We start from the raw sequence: 17,209 nt of genomic DNA, 5'->3' as shown, positions 1-17,209 counted from the left end.
AAGAAGACAAAAGTGAGTATAACTGCTGGGTCTGGTTTCCTGGCAATTCCTGCTGCCATCTCATGGCAAGGAGCTCTCTGGGAGAAGACGTTTGTCTGTGCCACTTGAAGACTGAGCAAGGGATGTGTGAAATGCTCAGAAATGCTCAGCTGTTCATCACAGCTCTTTAGAAGTTACCACCCTTTAACATCTGGAAATGTCTGATTGAGTTCACTTATCCCGCTGCTGTGTTAAACAGCGATACAAGAATTAAAAATAATTGGCTTGCTTATTCTAGGTTTATGTTTTCCCTAAACTAAATTGGATTAAAAAATCAATTCAGCGGAGAAAATAGTAATGGTTCACCTGCGTTCTTGAAAAGCAGTCTTCTTGCCTATTTTTTTCTCTCATCGGTGTACAAATATCTGAATAACAATGTTCTATCAACAGGTAGCTGGAGGCTTTAGAGGTACGTGCATATACAAATTAGAGATGTTAACTCTCAGATTTTTGAGTCCAGAACTGAAAATGCATAAGAACTTCAGATTTCAGAGGTTTCTTGTCTTTTGCTATCAGTGTTAGAGCTCTCGTGCTGGAGCATTCTTCTGCGGATGTGGGAGGCTGGCAATTTTCGGAGGAATCTGCCACCACTGCAAGGAAAAGAGAGCAGATACTGCAGGACTTGAGATAACGTTCCAGAAGTCGGTGGTGTGGGGAACTGGAAACAATAAATCCTGGTTTCAGGCAGGGCAGCAAGTCCCAGGAGGAGATGCGTTCGTTCTCCTTGGTACGGAGCAGTGACGTGACACACTGGTCTGGTTTGAAAGCAAGAAGGTGGGTGGAAAGGAAGGATGAGAACATTTCACTAAGTTGTTTACTTTGCCAGCAATTTTCTTTGCTTCCTCTGCTATTACTGCAAATATTTCTCTGCTCTGCTTCCGTTCCCTTTCATATGAAAGTGACCTTATTTTGTACATGACAACGCTGTATTTTCATAGAAGTGATCATGATTTCTCACATTTAGTACTTGGCATGAGGGAACAGATGGACTGCAGGAAAGAAACAACTAATGTAATACTCGAGCTAGGGAGAGACCTTTTGCAAATGGTAGCTGAAGGACATGGGCAGCAAGGGAAAGAAACTGGCTGTGTTGTTTTGTTTTTTTTTTTTTTTTAAATAATCAGAGTTCTGCACTTTGGCTACCAGCTTCATAGGTCAGAAGACAGCGGGTGATTTCTTTTTTAGACTGTAGCTTCAAACTCAAGAGTTGATGCCCCGAGGCCTTTGGGGATTCCTGTGCAAGAGGAATTTTTCTGGGAGAAAACACTTGGCTTTGTTTTTTGTGTGGTCAGACAGGTTCTCTGGCCATGCTTTGTAGATTCAAACAAGTTCCTCCCCGTTGTTTTGCTTGAGTCCTTAAATATTTGTTTCTTAAATATGCCTTCAACTCAAGTCTCCATTAACCGGTAAACAAATGAAAAAATAGTGATACTGACATTTGGTTTGTTTTTGAGAGAAACAAGAAAGAATAAAGCTGAGAACAATCAAAACAGTGCAATTCTGGGTGTTGGGGTGGCCTCAAATTGGGTTCCTCGGTTCAATGCAGGCTTTTCACAAAGTGCATCTGTTGAAAAATGCCAGAGCAGCGCCAGATATTGACACCTGGCTTAAAAGATTTGACAGCTGTATGGGCAGCAAAGGCCTCTAGAGTCGTGTGTGGGTTGATGGCGAAGAAGGAATTTGAGAATAAGATCTCCTTTAGGGATTGCAGATAGTGGAAACGAGGAGAACTGTGGGGTCACTCCGTCCCGGAGCCGTGTGCTGCAGGGCATCTTGTGCTTTCCTTGAGCATTTGGTGCCAGTGCTGCAGGATGCATTCCTGGGATTAGGGGAGCCGTGGCTCCCATCCATATGGTGTATCTGTTACTGTGTCACACCAGGAGCAGAGGAGACAAATGGTCAGCTTTGGCATTGCTGAGATGCTTTGTCAGATTGCACTTCTGATTCCGTTTTCTCTTGTTCTTTTATGCTGGGTAATCACAGGTTGAAACCATGCAAAACAAAGGTTTTAATTAAAGTAAATTGCGTTTCTTTGGTGCGAGGAAACGCGAAGCCAAAAGGTTAATGCTTCTTTTATTTTTTTCCCCGACTTGTTCTCTTATCTCTGGAAAGAAGCAGCGGACTCGCTGCGTTACTGCACCGCCGAGAGTGGATGCATTTCATCAGCGTATGGCGCAGCTGCTATTTTTAGCAGTAACTCAAAGGGGTAGCCCTGCTAAAATTACATCATTAATATACACAGCTGAAGGGAAATGGCACGAAGCACGACAGTGCCTTAGCAGCTTCTCCATTGTGTCTTCCACTTGCAGGGATGAATTATTCAATGGGCAGCGTTCGAGCAGAGGTACGGTTGGGTTTCGTGCTCACAAAGCAAACACTCCTGTGGCATAGGTGAATTTGGTCTGCGAAAACATAGGTATGGAGTAAGTATTAGTGGCTTGGAGAGGTCAGAGTCTGTGTTCCTTCCTTCCTTTCCCTGCTGTGAAACTGTTCCAGGATTTGCTAGATACCCTGCGATTGTGCAAGATGGCAGGCAGCTACAACACGAACTGTGTTTTGTTTCCTTCGGTTCTTCAAATTGAAAAACCTCGTGGCAAGCGTTGGAGAGTCGCAGCTTCAAGATGTTGAGGATTTCAGTGGTTGGGGGTTTTGTTTCTGTTCTTTCTGCTTCAGTTCCTGTGCATTCTCACTGGCTTGGCAAATACTAATAAAAATCTTCTTTGGTCTTCTCTTCCCTTTTGTATTTGCTTCATAGATGTGTTACTGTACAAGTATTACACAATTGTTTTTGTATCTCAAAATAAGCCTAAATGCTGAATTAGAACTTTATTCTGTCTTTGAATCGCTGGTCAGACCCTGTCTGGGATCCAAAACGAAGGAACAATGTGTTGTACCAGAGTGAAAGGAAAGCAGAATATTAAAGCCTAGGACCAGAGACCTGAAAATGTACAAGGACGTAATTGCCAGCAAAAGGAGAACCTCTCCAAAGTGGTTGTGCAGAGGGATATTTTTCTCACCGAACTTAGCACTTGAATGCATTTGTGTGGCTCTTGGCAAGACTGCGTGTACTCAGGGCTCTGCCTCTTCCAGATCAGCCCCTTGCTCTGGTGTTTTTACATAGTATGCTAACAGGGTTTTTAGCGCTGTTAGCATGGTTTTTGTCCTGTAATTCTTTGAGAAAACAACAGCAAAAAATGAAGCCGATACCAAATGACTTTGTCCTTGCTGCTCGTGCTTGTTATTGCTGCCTCAGTCATGAGTTTCGAGATACAGATGCTGCCTTCAAAAATGCAGAAGGGAGCACGTGCCTGTTTATGGGGCTGGAGCAGCTGTGTTCCCCCATAAAACTCCCCGCCTGTATTTGCGTCCCGGTTTGAAACGCAGCCTTCTGCGGCGTGGACGGAGCCGAAATCATTCGGCAAAGGTTGGAGCAGCCGGCCATCTGATCCCGGCGTCCTGGTGCTTTATCACCAGATTGCCCTTCAAGCCAGGGCATGCTGGCTGAGCAGCTGCTCTGCTGGAATCCCACTGACAGGGGCTCTGCTGGATATATGGTTACACCCTGCAGCCCACAGACCTGTAGGAAAAAATGTGTAGGATATGTAATGAGGAAAAAAAAAATAATAATAATGATCAGGTCCCGACTTGCTGATTTTTAAGCTCGAAACCTTGCTGGGGAAATCCTCATCGGATGCAGTTGTGCCTGATTACAGCTGGTATGCAGTAGGGAGTGGGTCCCTAAGAAAGAATTAATAATAGATTGTAATTAAAATATGACACGTATTTAAATAAATAACAGAAACGTATTTAAATAAATAACAAAATGGTGTGAGATGAAGAAAATAATGTGTAGTAGGGATCTTAACACCTCCTCACGGCTCCCCTCTTTGCTCCCATTCTCTTCTTTTCCCCCCCTGATGGTTTGTCATCAGCTGAGGTTGCTCCAAGATGGCATCTTGTGTTATTAGATGGCATCTTCTTGTTTTATTCTCTGGTGGGTCTGGTGCGTTGGTGTGAGGCTCAATTTGTCCATCTGTATTTAGGACCCGGCTCAAAACTTCAAAGCAAATGCCAGCTCAGAAAGATTCCCAGCCGTGCTGACTACCTGAATGTGTCATGGTTTTTCCCCATCTGGTTTCCTTTCCCTTTCTAAGCTCAGCATGCATCTGGTCTGTGTAGACGGACGAACTTCAAAGGCTTCAGCTGTGTTAGTTTTGTTTCCTCTGGTGGTGTTTGAGAGTTGGTGAAGCCTGGGTTTTGGGATTTTAGCACAAACTGAGTAGGGAAGGGGTTTTCTGCAACACCAAAAATGTTTTTCCATGGAAAACCATCTTTGCATCATTGTAGACAAATAAAACATTCAGCTTAGAAATATCTGGCTTGTCTTGAGTTTGGGGGGCTTCAGTGAACCAGCTGCCGGAGAAAATCATTTCTAGGGAAAAATAAACCAGCATGACACTTCTCTGGGGTGAATTAAACTCCTTTTAAAAAATTAGAAACAAAGCCAAGATTTGTTTAAAAGCAATCTCTTAAAGAACAGCATATAAAATAATCAGTTGGTCAGATAAAACCAGACTAAATATACAACTGTGTATTATTTATCCAGTAAGTAAAAATATTTATATGCAAGGTTGAACGTCTCTCTTGATTGCGGAGATATTTTTACTAGCGTGGACTACATAATTAGATATAGACAGCCTGTTTATTTTAATTGCCTAGAGAAGAATATATGCTGGTGGTTACCGAAGCTGCCTCCAAGCCCAGCGTTTGTGCTTATGGTCACTTTTGCAGATGTACTCCTCCAAATGAGCCGCACATTCCTCTGCGAATCTACTCCGGGTACATTGGAGAGGATGAGTCACTGGGCCAGATTTTGAAGTAAAGGGATCCGTAACTTGCACGTGCTTCTCTCGGTTGTATGAAAATAGTTAATCAGATGCAGTTACATGTAGAGTTTACCAGCTCGGGGAATTAGGCAGTAAGGAGGTTTTACAAATTAAAATCTGGAGCTCTTTGAAAATAAGCGGTCTTCCACCCGTCAAGCAACAAAATCTGAGCGCATGCTTCGTCTCAGGCATGGTGACGACTGCCTCCAAATTTGCTGCAGGATACCTCCAAGCCTTCAATGCTTACCTAAATTTGTATCTGGAAATGCCGGGGTGTTTCCATGGCATTAAAAAAATGTAGTTAAGGATTCCTTCTGGATGTGCTCTGCCTGTCGTAAGGAGATGCACCTTCACTTTTAGAGCTACTCATTCAAAACCAAATTACAGAATACATTTTACCTATTGCTAAACTGGCCTTAATGTCACTCTTACAGCCTTTTTTTGTCTCTGCATCATAGCTCTCTTCCTGTCCAGAGCTCTATTATATATATTTCAACAGCATATCCCTGGGAAGTGTGTGTTTCAAGGAACAGCACCTGCCTAGTGCCATGCGTTGGCGTTCAGATTTAGTAAGGCAGCAGAGCTGTTACACAAATATGGCCAATACAGCAGCCCTTCCTGAATAATTTATTCCTTAAAAGTCCTTTCTGGCGTTAGAAAAGAAGAAAAGCATCGTGTAAGGCGGTTTTCAACCCGGTGTCCGTGGCAGACAGTTCAGCAGCAGCAATACAAAAGTTAGCGCTCTTGGCCTAAAGGACTCGGTAAGAAAAACCTTCAAATTAGTGTCTGAAGCTGCATCTCGATTCCGAAAGCAGCTGGCTGATTCTTCTGGGCTTTGCATTTTCCTGTCCAGATGGGAGTCTTCTCCAGCCTGCAGTGCAGACAGCTTTTTGTTTTATTTAAGCTTTTCAATCCAGTGAAGTTGCGAAACCATTCTTTAGGTTGATTGGCTTTTGTGGCCAGCTGAAGTGCTGACAGTTATCATTCAGCATTACCCAAAACAATGCATGAAGTCAATTAAAAATTTAAAAGCGAAGATATACAGATATTTTTTTTTTAGTCTGTCCTTTTTTGGGAGAAACATAAGGTTCCTTAGCTGGCAAGTTAAAGAAGCCAAATTGAGGAAATAGCAGTAACATGAAAACTACTAGTTTGGGGGTGAGCTGTACAGTCGCAGTGTATTATGCTTCCTCAGTGCTGCCAAATGCAAGCTAATGTTCTTGATTTTCTTAAAAAAAAAGCTGTGTAATTATTTCCTGTGGAATATTACAGTTCATAGTCCCCAGTCTTTATAATGCAGTAAAGTGACTTATCGCTTAAACTCGTGTTTTAAGTCTGTTGGTTTTGATATTTAATACTCTTTATGTTGGAAGAAGCCTCCTTTCTTATAAATAAATGCCAGTTTGAAGAGCATTTCTTCCACTTAATGTCCCTCTGTGACACAGCTGCTGTTACAATCCTTTTGTTCTGTCCATAAAGCTTTGATTTCCAATGCTGTCCTGTCCACATTTGTATGGGCAGCAGCCACCCAGAAGACTTGCCTTGAAGCTAGCAAAACTTCTGTTTTGACTTCTGCTGTGACTCTTTTTAAGCAGACATCATGGAAAAGCTGCTGTCTGTTCTTTTACTCATAGTTTTGGGGAATACCAACAGAAAAACAGGCAGTGAGTCCTGTTACGAGGCTGAATTGGGTCCTAAGAAGTCTGCTGGACCTTAAATTTCGGTGTTCTTTTTCCTCCTTGTCACAAAACCACCCGTCTTAGAGGGAAAGCTCATCCTGACTGATAAGGAATCACAAAATGCTGATCTTAAAAGTAAGGACCAACAAGTGGAAGTGCAAGGAGCAGTGAGGGATGCGCCGTGCTTCCTAACTGCTGGCCGCTGCTGGACCCTGCTCCATCAGCCTCAGGTGCTGGGGATGGGGAAAGGGAGAGGCCCCTCCTGGTTCCTTGCTAAATATTCACTCCTTTGTTCTGGTAAATGAAAGCTGTGATGCTAATTGGTCCTGTCTCCTCTGAATTCGTTACCGAGGCAGAATTAATTCCTGCAGGATGCTGCGTATGACTGGCTTGGTGATAATCACAATGACTGCTCCGGTTGGGGTGCTTAAACTCAGAGCATCCAGATTAGGCTTGTTCCTACCACTCCAGGGGGTACTTCCCTGCTCTGCAGAGGCTCTTTCTATCTACTTTTCCTGATTAAAAAATAAAAAAAAAAATTAACCCAGGTTCAAAAGACATTATCAAAGTGAGCAAGGAATGTGTTGCTGCTCCATGCTCATCAGCTTACTGTGAGATTGTTTAGATTAAATGCTGTTGATGAAACTATATTTATCCCAAGTTCAGCTTGAAGAAAGCATTATGGCTTGGTGTTTATCTGCTGAAGCAGTTCTCCCAGGTAATGATATCCAGGGAGGCCTTGTAGTAGAAGTCTGAAGGAAAGGTGTGACTTTCAGTAGTGTTTTCAATGATGTCTGCATTGCTGTGGTCATTGCTAGGTGTCAGTACTGTAAATACACTGGTCTTGCTGGGATAGCCTTTGATTTTCTGGACAGCTCAGACTTCACAGAAGCTTGGAGGTACCTAGTCTGGGACAAAATAAAAACCTTGTTGTGCTTTCATATGAGCCACAGGTCTTCAGCATCCTTTTGGAGAAGGGATGTAAACTGGATGTAACGGATGGTTCGATTTAGGTCTTTCTCAGTAAGAAGGGGCTTTATGCTTGCATAAAGGCTTTGGGATCCCTGAAGTGTCCCTATTATATCTCTTCAGATGATGTTTTCTTAATCCCGAACTGCTGCATTATGTGGGAACAGGCTAACCTCTTAATAAACAACACTGATGAGTTCTGAGAGCGAGATGCCTCATGTCTCTCATTGCAAAAATGATAACGAAAGGTTGATCCTACGTGACAGATCAGGATAGTTAACTGTGAAGAATTGCTTCACCCTTTTCCACATTTGATTTTTTTCTAGAAATAGTAAAGATCATTCTTTGAAGAGAAGCACTCGTTTCCTTATGTCTTCCCTCACTTCCAAGGAATACTCGGAGCGGGTCTCGATGCTCTCAGATGGCAGCAGCTTTCCCCCTGCTATAGCTATAAATAGACAAGCTGAGTGATGTGTGCCTGTCACTTAAGTTAAATTCAACTCTTGATGCTTTTTAATTGTTTAATGTACTTGCATTTGAAGAACACAGCATATAACCTGCCTCTTCATGGCCTTTCCCTCCCCGGGAGCAGAGCAGCTGTAAGTACAGACCTTGCTTTGCATCTCCTCTCTGCGTGATTTGCACTCTGGCCCGTCAATGTTTTGATGCAGATTGGATGTCTTAAGAGGGATAGTTAATGTGTCATGAAGCAGTGCAAGGTGTGCTCTTGCTGGCTGCTGAACAGACCAAAGTTCAGGCTGGATGGTTTCTGTGTCATCCTCTTAGTGCCTGGTGATTCACAGCCAGCTAGGTCCCAGCCCAAAAGCCAAGGGACACTCTGGGACACCCTCCCTTCCTTCAGCCTTCCTCTGGAGACGTTTCAGACAGATCTACAACACCAGCTCTTCCTCACCTTTAAGGACAGAACCATTTCAAGCTGTAGTACTCCAATTTGTTGAAAGGGCTTGTGTTAAATAAACATGAGACTGACCCAACGTGAAGTTCTGGGGCACACAAATAGCAGAACGATGCTGGCCAACACCTGGGTTACTTTGCTCCCTTCTCCCCAATTCCAGCTTGCTGTTCATCTTACAGACTGGGGCCAGCAGTTTCTATATGTGCTTTGAAAATCTAACGTTTGATTCCGCAGGTGCTCTTTGGGCCTGCAGCATTGTACTTAATGCATAATTTAAGCGCTGAAAGGTAGGAGGTAAGTGAAATAAAATGCATTTAGTTGATTAGGAAGCTTAGTCTTGCGTGCTTGTTGCAGAAGACGATCAATGGATTTGCTGGTGAGAGGCAGAATGTATCTTAGTTTTTTCCTACTCCATCACAGCCTAGACAAAAAGCTTTCCAAAAGATCAGATCTGCAAAGGCAGGAAGCTTTCAGGGAAAAAGCAGAGAAAATGCCCTCTTACGCTGATACTTGTGAGCAGTTTCTCAGCTCCCATTCAATCGATCAGTTGTATCACCTCGTTTCGTCTGCCTCGTTGCCAGAAATGTTGTGCAACGAGCAAACAGCTCAGCTCTTTCCCCTGCTTTCCCCTCGCTTTTGCCCGTGTATGTATGAGAGTAAATACTGGTGGCTTTGTGGATTGGGTAAGGCAGCTTCGTGGATTTTAGATCCGAGTTTTTGTGGAGTCACTTGGGATTACTTTGTCTCATGAGCAACAGTAACTTGAGTAACTCTGCTTTCGGAGGCATTGCTTTATTTTCGAAAAACAAGAGGAGATGGCATGTGAAACTCTTGGTGTTGCATTTTTGGTTACCACTTCTGTATAAATAAGGATGTAGAATGAATTTTACTAGTTGTTGGTTTTAGATAGAACTTTTCAGCAAAAATTCAGTGGGTTGTTTATGGTTTTTTTTTTGCTTCTTTCCATAAGAGAACTTCATCAATGAAAATAAATCTGTAGGTGCAGAAGCACCAGTTAGGATTAGCTACTTGGCTGCCTATATAACACAACATGTAGGTTATTTATGATTTTTTCCTGTTTAATTTTGTAGACTTTTTTTTTTTTTTTTCAAGTATCGTATTTTGAGAGCTGCCTGGGCTCAACCCGGTCTCTTGACAGTTAAATTTTACCATCTGAATTCCAGAGAACAATGCTTACCTTTGCACCGCGTGAACTCAACCTACATGCAGTGATTTAGTAAAGGAAAACAAGGAGCTGTTTATGTACGGAACAGAAATCGCTTGCAGAGTGTAGTAAAGTCTTCTTAGGGGTTTCGATGTCTTTAACCCAGTTACTCATCCTGGCGTGCTGGGGTTAGTGCTGAAATACTGGGTATTAAAATGAGTTAGCTTTAAATCAACACCCGTTGATTTAAATTCTGTTGAATTTATCTCATTTTTGGGGTGGAACACACATTCTTAGTCTGGATTGAGACAATCTGTCTGGTCTTTTCACCAATTAAGTGGCATTCTCCAGAAGTTTAAAAAGGGTGGTACAGGTAACAACACCCCTACAATGGTATATCCCTACAAAGGACTACCAAGGTGACTTCTAAGCTCACATCTTCCCAGCTCTTGCCCATGTCCACTGCCTGTTTCATGCTGTCCTTGACCCGCTAGGAGTGCCCGGCTAATCCTACAGCGCCTGAATCCCTTTCCCCTTGCTGTAGCTGCTGCCTGGGGAGGAGAAGGGCTGAGATCACCCTCGCAGAGAGAGAGGCCAGCAGGGACTGGAGTCCTGAAGCTGAGGTTTGGTACGGGGTCTGCAGGGGGAAGGAGGCGGCTGGATTTCTGCCTTCGTGGGAGCATTCAGCCGATCAGATGACGGTGCACTAACCTGCAGCCAAATGGGGTAAAAGTCTCAGGAAAACAGAACTAAATAAAAATGTCTTCAGACGTCTTAGATCTGTTTTACCTGTAACGTGTGGTACAAGGGAAAAGTACCCTTTGGAAAGGTAGAAAGAAGACTTGGGAATCATACCCATACCGTGGAGGAGCGGCTGTTAAGATCTAAGCTGAGCTTTTATAAACTGGCTTTCAGTTTACCTCTGTTTTGTTGTGTGTTAGCATACAAAGTTGGAGTACGTGGGTACACACATGGAGTAAGAGCCTGAGAAATGGTGTGCTATGTACCCCCTCGGTCTGCTCCAGCCCTGTATTGCTCCAGTCTCAAACTGGATGAGCTGGGAAGGGGAGGTTGCGATGCTGGCGTTCGTTTTAACTTCCTTGGGACCCAATCAATCCAAATTGTGTGCTGCTGCTTAGCCTGTTTGCACTGACAATCAGTAGCATACCTCAACCAGCAACGGCGTGCTCACGATTCTGGAGGGCTCCTCAAGACGTGGCTGGGAGCTGGTGGCAGAGATCTTTTCTCTTGCAGGCTGTGGTGTGGTAGAAACTGGAGCATGGCAATACAGCATCTCCTCGGGTCCTGGGCTTCCAGATTTGTGACCACCCTGCGAGCCCTCGTGAGCTGGGAAGCTCCTGTCTTATCTCCCTGGCTGTGTTAACAGCTGTGCTGGCAGGACCTGGCTGTGTGACATGATTCCCACTGCATCGTAACCAAGTGTAAAGGATGTGGACTTAATCGCAGAGCGGTATTTGCTTTGGCCTCGGCGATAGCATTTCGAATGCAAGCTTCAATAACTGATGCAATTCTGGGTGCAGTTGGTAGCCACACGAAGAACATTTCTCATTTGTGTTCAGAGGAAAGTAGCAAAGTAAAACAATCTCCCCCCAAACGCCCGAGGAAATTTGATTGCAGTAAATCTCTGCTAGAGAATGAAGATGTTTCATTCTGTCGGCTGCCCTTTCAAAGCAGAGTTCAGGAAAAGACAAAGGTTTGTGTCGTTCAAAATTAGATTTCGAGTAACTGTGAGTATGTGGGAAGGGCTGTGTGGGTATGTCCCCGTACTCTGCGCTCTTCTGAATGAGACCACAGAAGTCGTACGCAGCCACAGCCTCGATGGGAGCACCTCCTGCAAACCTCCTTTGTCTTTTTTTTTTATCCCTTTTGTGTTTCATTTGTGACTTCATCCAAATCTGTTTTACTTGCCTGTTGTAGTTTCCCAGATAACTGTGGATATAGCTCCATCACAAGGTCTTCTGTGCCCCCTTCCTCGAGCAGGTCAGAAAGCCTAGCAGTGGGTGAGATGCGTCCACACGCACACAAGCACTTCTGTTAGCTCATTTTACAGAGAAGTGCTGGAAGAAAGGAGCAGACAAAAAGGAAAGTATGCCTCCCACAGATCCCCATGTATGACAGTAGACACCCTTCCAAGCTGCTCTGGCTGGTTCCTGCCCCATGCACAACACCTGATGTGAGAGTGGACCCATGGTACTCATGAATGAGTTCCCAGTGATTATTTCCAGACCAGAAGCTTGGATTTAAGGTAGTGCAAACATGCTTGCCCTGGCTATCTCCTGAAATAGAAATATCGACTGTTTTTTTTATACCTTGGATGGGGAAGCTTGAGCCTTGCTGAATTCAGCATCCTGAAAATGCACCAGCCTTTTGGGTCCTGAAGTCTCTTTGGTTTTTCTGGTCGTGGAATCATTCACAGTGACATTGGGTAGAGTCAGCTCTTTGCACAGTTTCCCATGGTTTTGAAATGAATACAGTAAAAATGTTTCTTTTTTTTTTTTTTTTTTTTTTTCCATTTTTAGACAATTTGTTAGACAGCAAATTTAAAATCCACCGGCTCCTGCTGGGTACATGGCAGCTTTTTCTTCCTGAGTTTTGTCTGATTGATTTTTCTGAATAAAGTTAAGCTGCATGGTAAGTTCAGAAAGGCTATTTAATAAAATCAACCACCAGTTAAATAACAATAATAAAAAAAAATTCAAGATCCCACATAACAAAAACATCTGATAACAAATTAAGTGAAAACTTAATTATAAGACTAATTATACATTTTGTATCATTAGCTACTTGGGGCATTTTTGCAGGTCATTAGAAACAGTTTGGACAATTGTCCCTAGCAGCACGTTGCAGCTGCACGATGAACTACATTTCATGCTCTGGAGCAGACCTCATCGTACAAGATTCAGTGCAGGGTCACTGCAGAAACGTGTACCTAATGCTTCACCTTGCTAATTGCAATCATTTTCCAGAGGATAAACTCACTGCAGCAGATGATATTAACTGGGTAAGCTCAGGCAGAACTTTAGCACGCAGAGGTCACGTAACCATCAGCACAACAAAATCTAGGAGTTGAGTTAAAGTTTGTTATTAACCCACAGAGTAAACCAGAAATAGCTCCATTTTATATCGGCAGGTAATCCTGCGTTGCTTGAATTACTGTAGAGGAGTAATGAATAGATAAAAGAGATGGTGTTTGGAAAATGTAGAAAATACAAATAATAAAAAAGTTTCAATAAAGCAACGCTGGATTTACTGTAACTGGCAAGTGCTGAGTAACGTTTGCCACCTTCCTGGCTTTCTTTGTCCTACTCCAAAGCATACTTTGCTGCAGTTGATGCCAGTCTTTTGACGTTTCATTTCCTTGCTCATCCTTCAGCAGTTTCACCAGCAGCATGGCGATACCCCACACAACATCCACCCTACCATTTCTCTTTAATTATAACCCCAAAATGCATATTCCAATCGATATTTTCTATATTTTAACTGATATATTTAACATCACAATTAAGGGTGCCCTGAATTCTCTTAAATCAGTATATTAAGGTGTAGATTTTTCTTAAAATTGCAGGAAAACCTCTGAACTATGTGCATGCTTAAATCTCCGTGCTATCCAGATAGCTCATCAGTATCTGGCATGCCACAGACGTGTTCCCGTGTAACAGCGTGGTAGTACTGTGAAAGCAGCTCGGAAACGCCAGAGGAATCCACTGAAAGCTTTAAGGGGAGCAAATCTCAACAAAAAGGATAAGATAGAGGAGAAAGTAGTAAGTAGTAAATTGCCGTTCTTCGTAAGCATAGGGATTTGTGTCATTGTAATTGGGAATTAGGTGAAGAAGGAATGGCTGAGGATCCTAAAGGGAGTGCTAATTCTGGGTATCAAAGAGCAGCATAAACATCTGCACATCTATTTAAAACTTGGTAGTTCTAAAGATTTTAACTGCAAATAAATAAAACTCAAAGAGGAGGTCGGTTAAACAGCCAAGAGCTAGGTGGTAACGTTTTTAAATGACAAAACACAACAAAAAAAAGTTTAATGGACAAGGTAAAGCCTTGGGATTATTTCATGGGGAGGAAAATCGAGCCCTGGGTTGGAGATGGAGCGCCTTGGCCTTGGGAGTAGGCTGCTTATGTTATCAGGGAAGAGAAAGATATATGTGATAAACGCACCTCTGAGTCATACAGGTGACATAATGCATAAATAGTCTTGAAAACAAGTAAAAACGTTGTCGATTGTAGTTCCCCAGAAACAAAATGTCAGGCTCTGGCTTTCGCTCCTTTGAACTGCTGCGTGGAAATGTAACGCGCACAGCGTGCGGCCCTCCCGGCACCTGTTGTTGGCAGCTAACGTTCCTGTGACTGGTTTTGTCTAATTGCTTTTGAATTTTTAAGCCGATGCAATTGAGATTTTATGAAAAAAAAATAATAATAATACGTGTATCCCCACGGGTGCAGGCACGAGACAGGAGGAATTACAGGAGCAGCAGAAAGGCGGTAAAATAACCTTGGTAATGGTTAGCACGGTGAGAGCTTTGATGTGTGTGGGAAACGAGAGGCTGCAAGGAGGTGGCATTTCAAAGATCTGACGCCGAGGGCTGTGTCTGTAAAGGTTGCACACACGTGGAGATGGAGGCAGCGGGGTCTGGGCTGTGCAGCCCTGCCCTCTGGAAGATCCTGGTTTTGCTTACAACTTCCACAAATAGCAATAATTGAGGCCGAAGTTTCCCGTCAACCTGCACTCAAGGAGGAGCCCTGATGTCAACGGAGCAATAAAAAAGCACTAAACTTGTAAAACCAGCCCCTGAAAACACGGTTTTCGCCGGCGGTGCGTCAGGTTCCCCGTAGCGGGATGCTGTTTGCTACGTGACGTTGCTCAGACAAACCCATCCCCTTGTGTCGGGTCTGGTGGCGTGCCAGCGAGTGCTGTCATACGGCCAGGAGGAAATGAAGAGCTTTGCACTTGGTCTATTGTTTGGGTGGTGGTGGAAATTAAGCCTTTCTAAAGCTGGAATGGAAAGCAGGTTCAATGGGTATCACCTTCCCTATCTGCCCTCCAGTGTGCACCTGAAGCACTGCCGCCAGCCGAGTTCTGGCCCTAGCTCGATTAATCCCTTCTGCATGCAGCTAAAAACATCCTCCTCATCCTTCTTATCTCTTTGCTTTTCCACAGTGAGTGTTGAAAAAGTGGAGCTAAAGGGACTGGCACACAAGAAGAATGAGAGAAATGTTGAATATTCCTTTGAGGTAAGTTCTGCTGATTGTTTTTGTGATTTTTTATTTTTTTTTTCCTTTGAAAGAAGGGAGGATAACACTTAAAAAGGAGTTAAAGCAATTCTCAAACATTGTTAGATCCCAGAAATTGGCCCTCAAGGATAGGTGCTTAGTCATTTTTTTTTAATCAGTGATTTGTAAGTAGTCGTAAATTGCTGTTGATTAGCATATGTAGATGTCACAGAGATTGACTGGTAAGTGGGACACAGGCAAAGAAATAAATCACTCTAATGCAGCCAGTTGTGGCAAATGTATATTTTTAGGAAAAAATCACGCCACACTTGCAGAAAATGGTATCTGTGTCCTGGAATGCAGAAGCTAGCAAGAATGTGAGTCTTAATCTGGACAAACGAGAGAAGTCAGGCACTCAGGGCAGTTGTGCGGGTATGGGAAAAGAGGCAGAATGACCATTTATCTCCGTATTCAGCAGCGAGAGGAGTGTGAGACTGTGACATATGTTTCAGACGTTGCTGGTTTTAAAAGGGGTGTTGTAGAGTACAGAAAATAGCTATGGAAATTATTCAAGGCTTGAGGAAAATGCCATGCAGCGAGAGACTTAAAGAATTCCACCGAAAGATGACTTGAGCATCATAGAAGAGTGTTTTTAAAGGGAAGAAAATATTTTATGGTAAAGGAGTTGTTAATGTAGCAGGAAAAAAAAAAAAAAAAAAGCATAACAGGAACCGTTGTCTGAAAATTGAAGCCAGACGAATTCAGACTGGAAATGAGAATAGTTCTGCTGGAATGAGAGTGGTTAGCCACAGGCTGCTAGGAGAAGTGGCTTTTCCCCTTTTTGACGCAGCTTTTGGGGCTTCAGTTGTTGCTCACGGTTCCTGTGGGCCTATGATTTCATTCAGTGAAACCCTGTGTTCGTAGCGGAGAGCTGTCAAGAAAGAATGACAAAATGCTTTTGTCCCCTCCAGTCTGAAGAACGTATTCCAAAATTCAGAACGCAAAGCCCAGAAAATGTCTTTGGCTTACTTAATGAGGCATCAAAGCCAAACAGTTGGTGAGAAAGGGAAAACCTGAAAGAAAAAGGACAGTTGAATTTCAATTATCTACAACTTTCACTAAAAAGAAAAGTTTCTTTCAAACTGAGACCCAAGCCAGAGCGCCCGTTTGGCGTCTTCGTGTGATGTTGACAGCATTAACCTCTGCTTGTCTCAATTCAGGGATAATGACTGTGACTGGTCCAAGTGTCATCAATATTAGAAAGGGTTTTTGATTTTTTTTAACATCCTTCTGAACAATATCGTCGTCTGGACTCCAGTTGCGTACTCGTATTTTGTGGAACGTCTTTTCCTATCATAAATTCTTCTATAAATACCAGAAATGACTTTTATCGGTGACAACATTTCACTCGACGGCTTGTAACTCAAAGAGCCGTCCATAGTTTGGCTGAGCTAATAAATTGCTCTTTGCTTGGTTAGAAACCTAACTGCTAAATGTTTTGTTGAGGAGCTTGGGACCAGAAGGTCAATAGATAGAGCAGTTTTCAGCCTTTCTTGGCGTTGCTGTTGTTCCCTGGATTTACAGCTCATGTTACTGTTTTGTACGTATTGGAAGATAACGAGATAGCAAAACACCACTTCTAACAAATGTCAGGTTTTTACAAAACTAGAAGGAAAGAGAAATATCTCCTGTATTTCCTGAAGCTTCTCACCAATCTTAAAAAGGTATTAATTCATCGCAAACCTTAAAAAAAAGAGGAGAAAAGGCTTTGCAAAACCAGAAACTGCTCAAGTTTTCTTTCTTCTTTTCTTTTTTCTTTACTTTTGTGTAACAGCTCTGCAGAGAGGAAATTCCTCCATTATGTAATCTATTTTGAAATCCTCTCACCAGTCTTTTTGGCTGCATTCTGGAGGCTGGAAAAACTGTGTGTATGTTTTCAGTTGTCATTGAGACTAGCGTCATGTGAGAAGATGGCTTCCTGCTTCTCAAACACATAAACCCAGCTTCTTCCCATATGTAGCTGCTGAAGACTCGAGTACCTGCCAAACCCTTTGAATTGGGGATATTATGGTTGAGGGGGCTTGCTAGTTTGCTAGCAATGCTGGCCACTTGCATCCGACCGTCTTCGTGCCAAAAAGCCCTGTATTTTGGCTCGTATTAATAACCCACCACCCAATAAATGCCTCTGCATTGAAGAATGTGATGATTTAACGCAGGGAGCCTACAGGAAGAGATACCGAACTGCTTCCTTTTGCTAGGGCTTGTACAAAATGGTGCTGTCCGAAAAGCATAGCTAGGTAACTCCAGGTTTCGTGCT

General features: G+C 43.1%; 1 protein-coding gene across 1 annotated transcript in view; it reads left to right on the top strand.

The window, feature by feature from the left end:
* The window catches only part of ZCCHC14 (zinc finger CCHC-type containing 14), a 48,403-nt gene that overhangs the window by 19,415 nt on the left and 11,779 nt on the right, over positions 1 to 17,209 (top strand). Inside the window, exon 3 of the mRNA XM_032195654.1 lies at positions 14,840 to 14,913. Within this exon, the coding sequence (XP_032051545.1) occupies positions 14,840 to 14,913 (74 nt within the window). The remainder of the gene's footprint in view (positions 1 to 14,839; positions 14,914 to 17,209) is intronic.

Source organism: Aythya fuligula, chromosome 12, assembly GCF_009819795.1.
Source record: "Aythya fuligula isolate bAytFul2 chromosome 12, bAytFul2.pri, whole genome shotgun sequence".
NCBI classification, from domain to species: Eukaryota; Metazoa; Chordata; class Aves; order Anseriformes; family Anatidae; genus Aythya; species Aythya fuligula.
The sequence above is the reverse complement of the archived record's forward strand: the minus strand, read 5'-3'. Positions and strand labels throughout refer to the sequence as shown.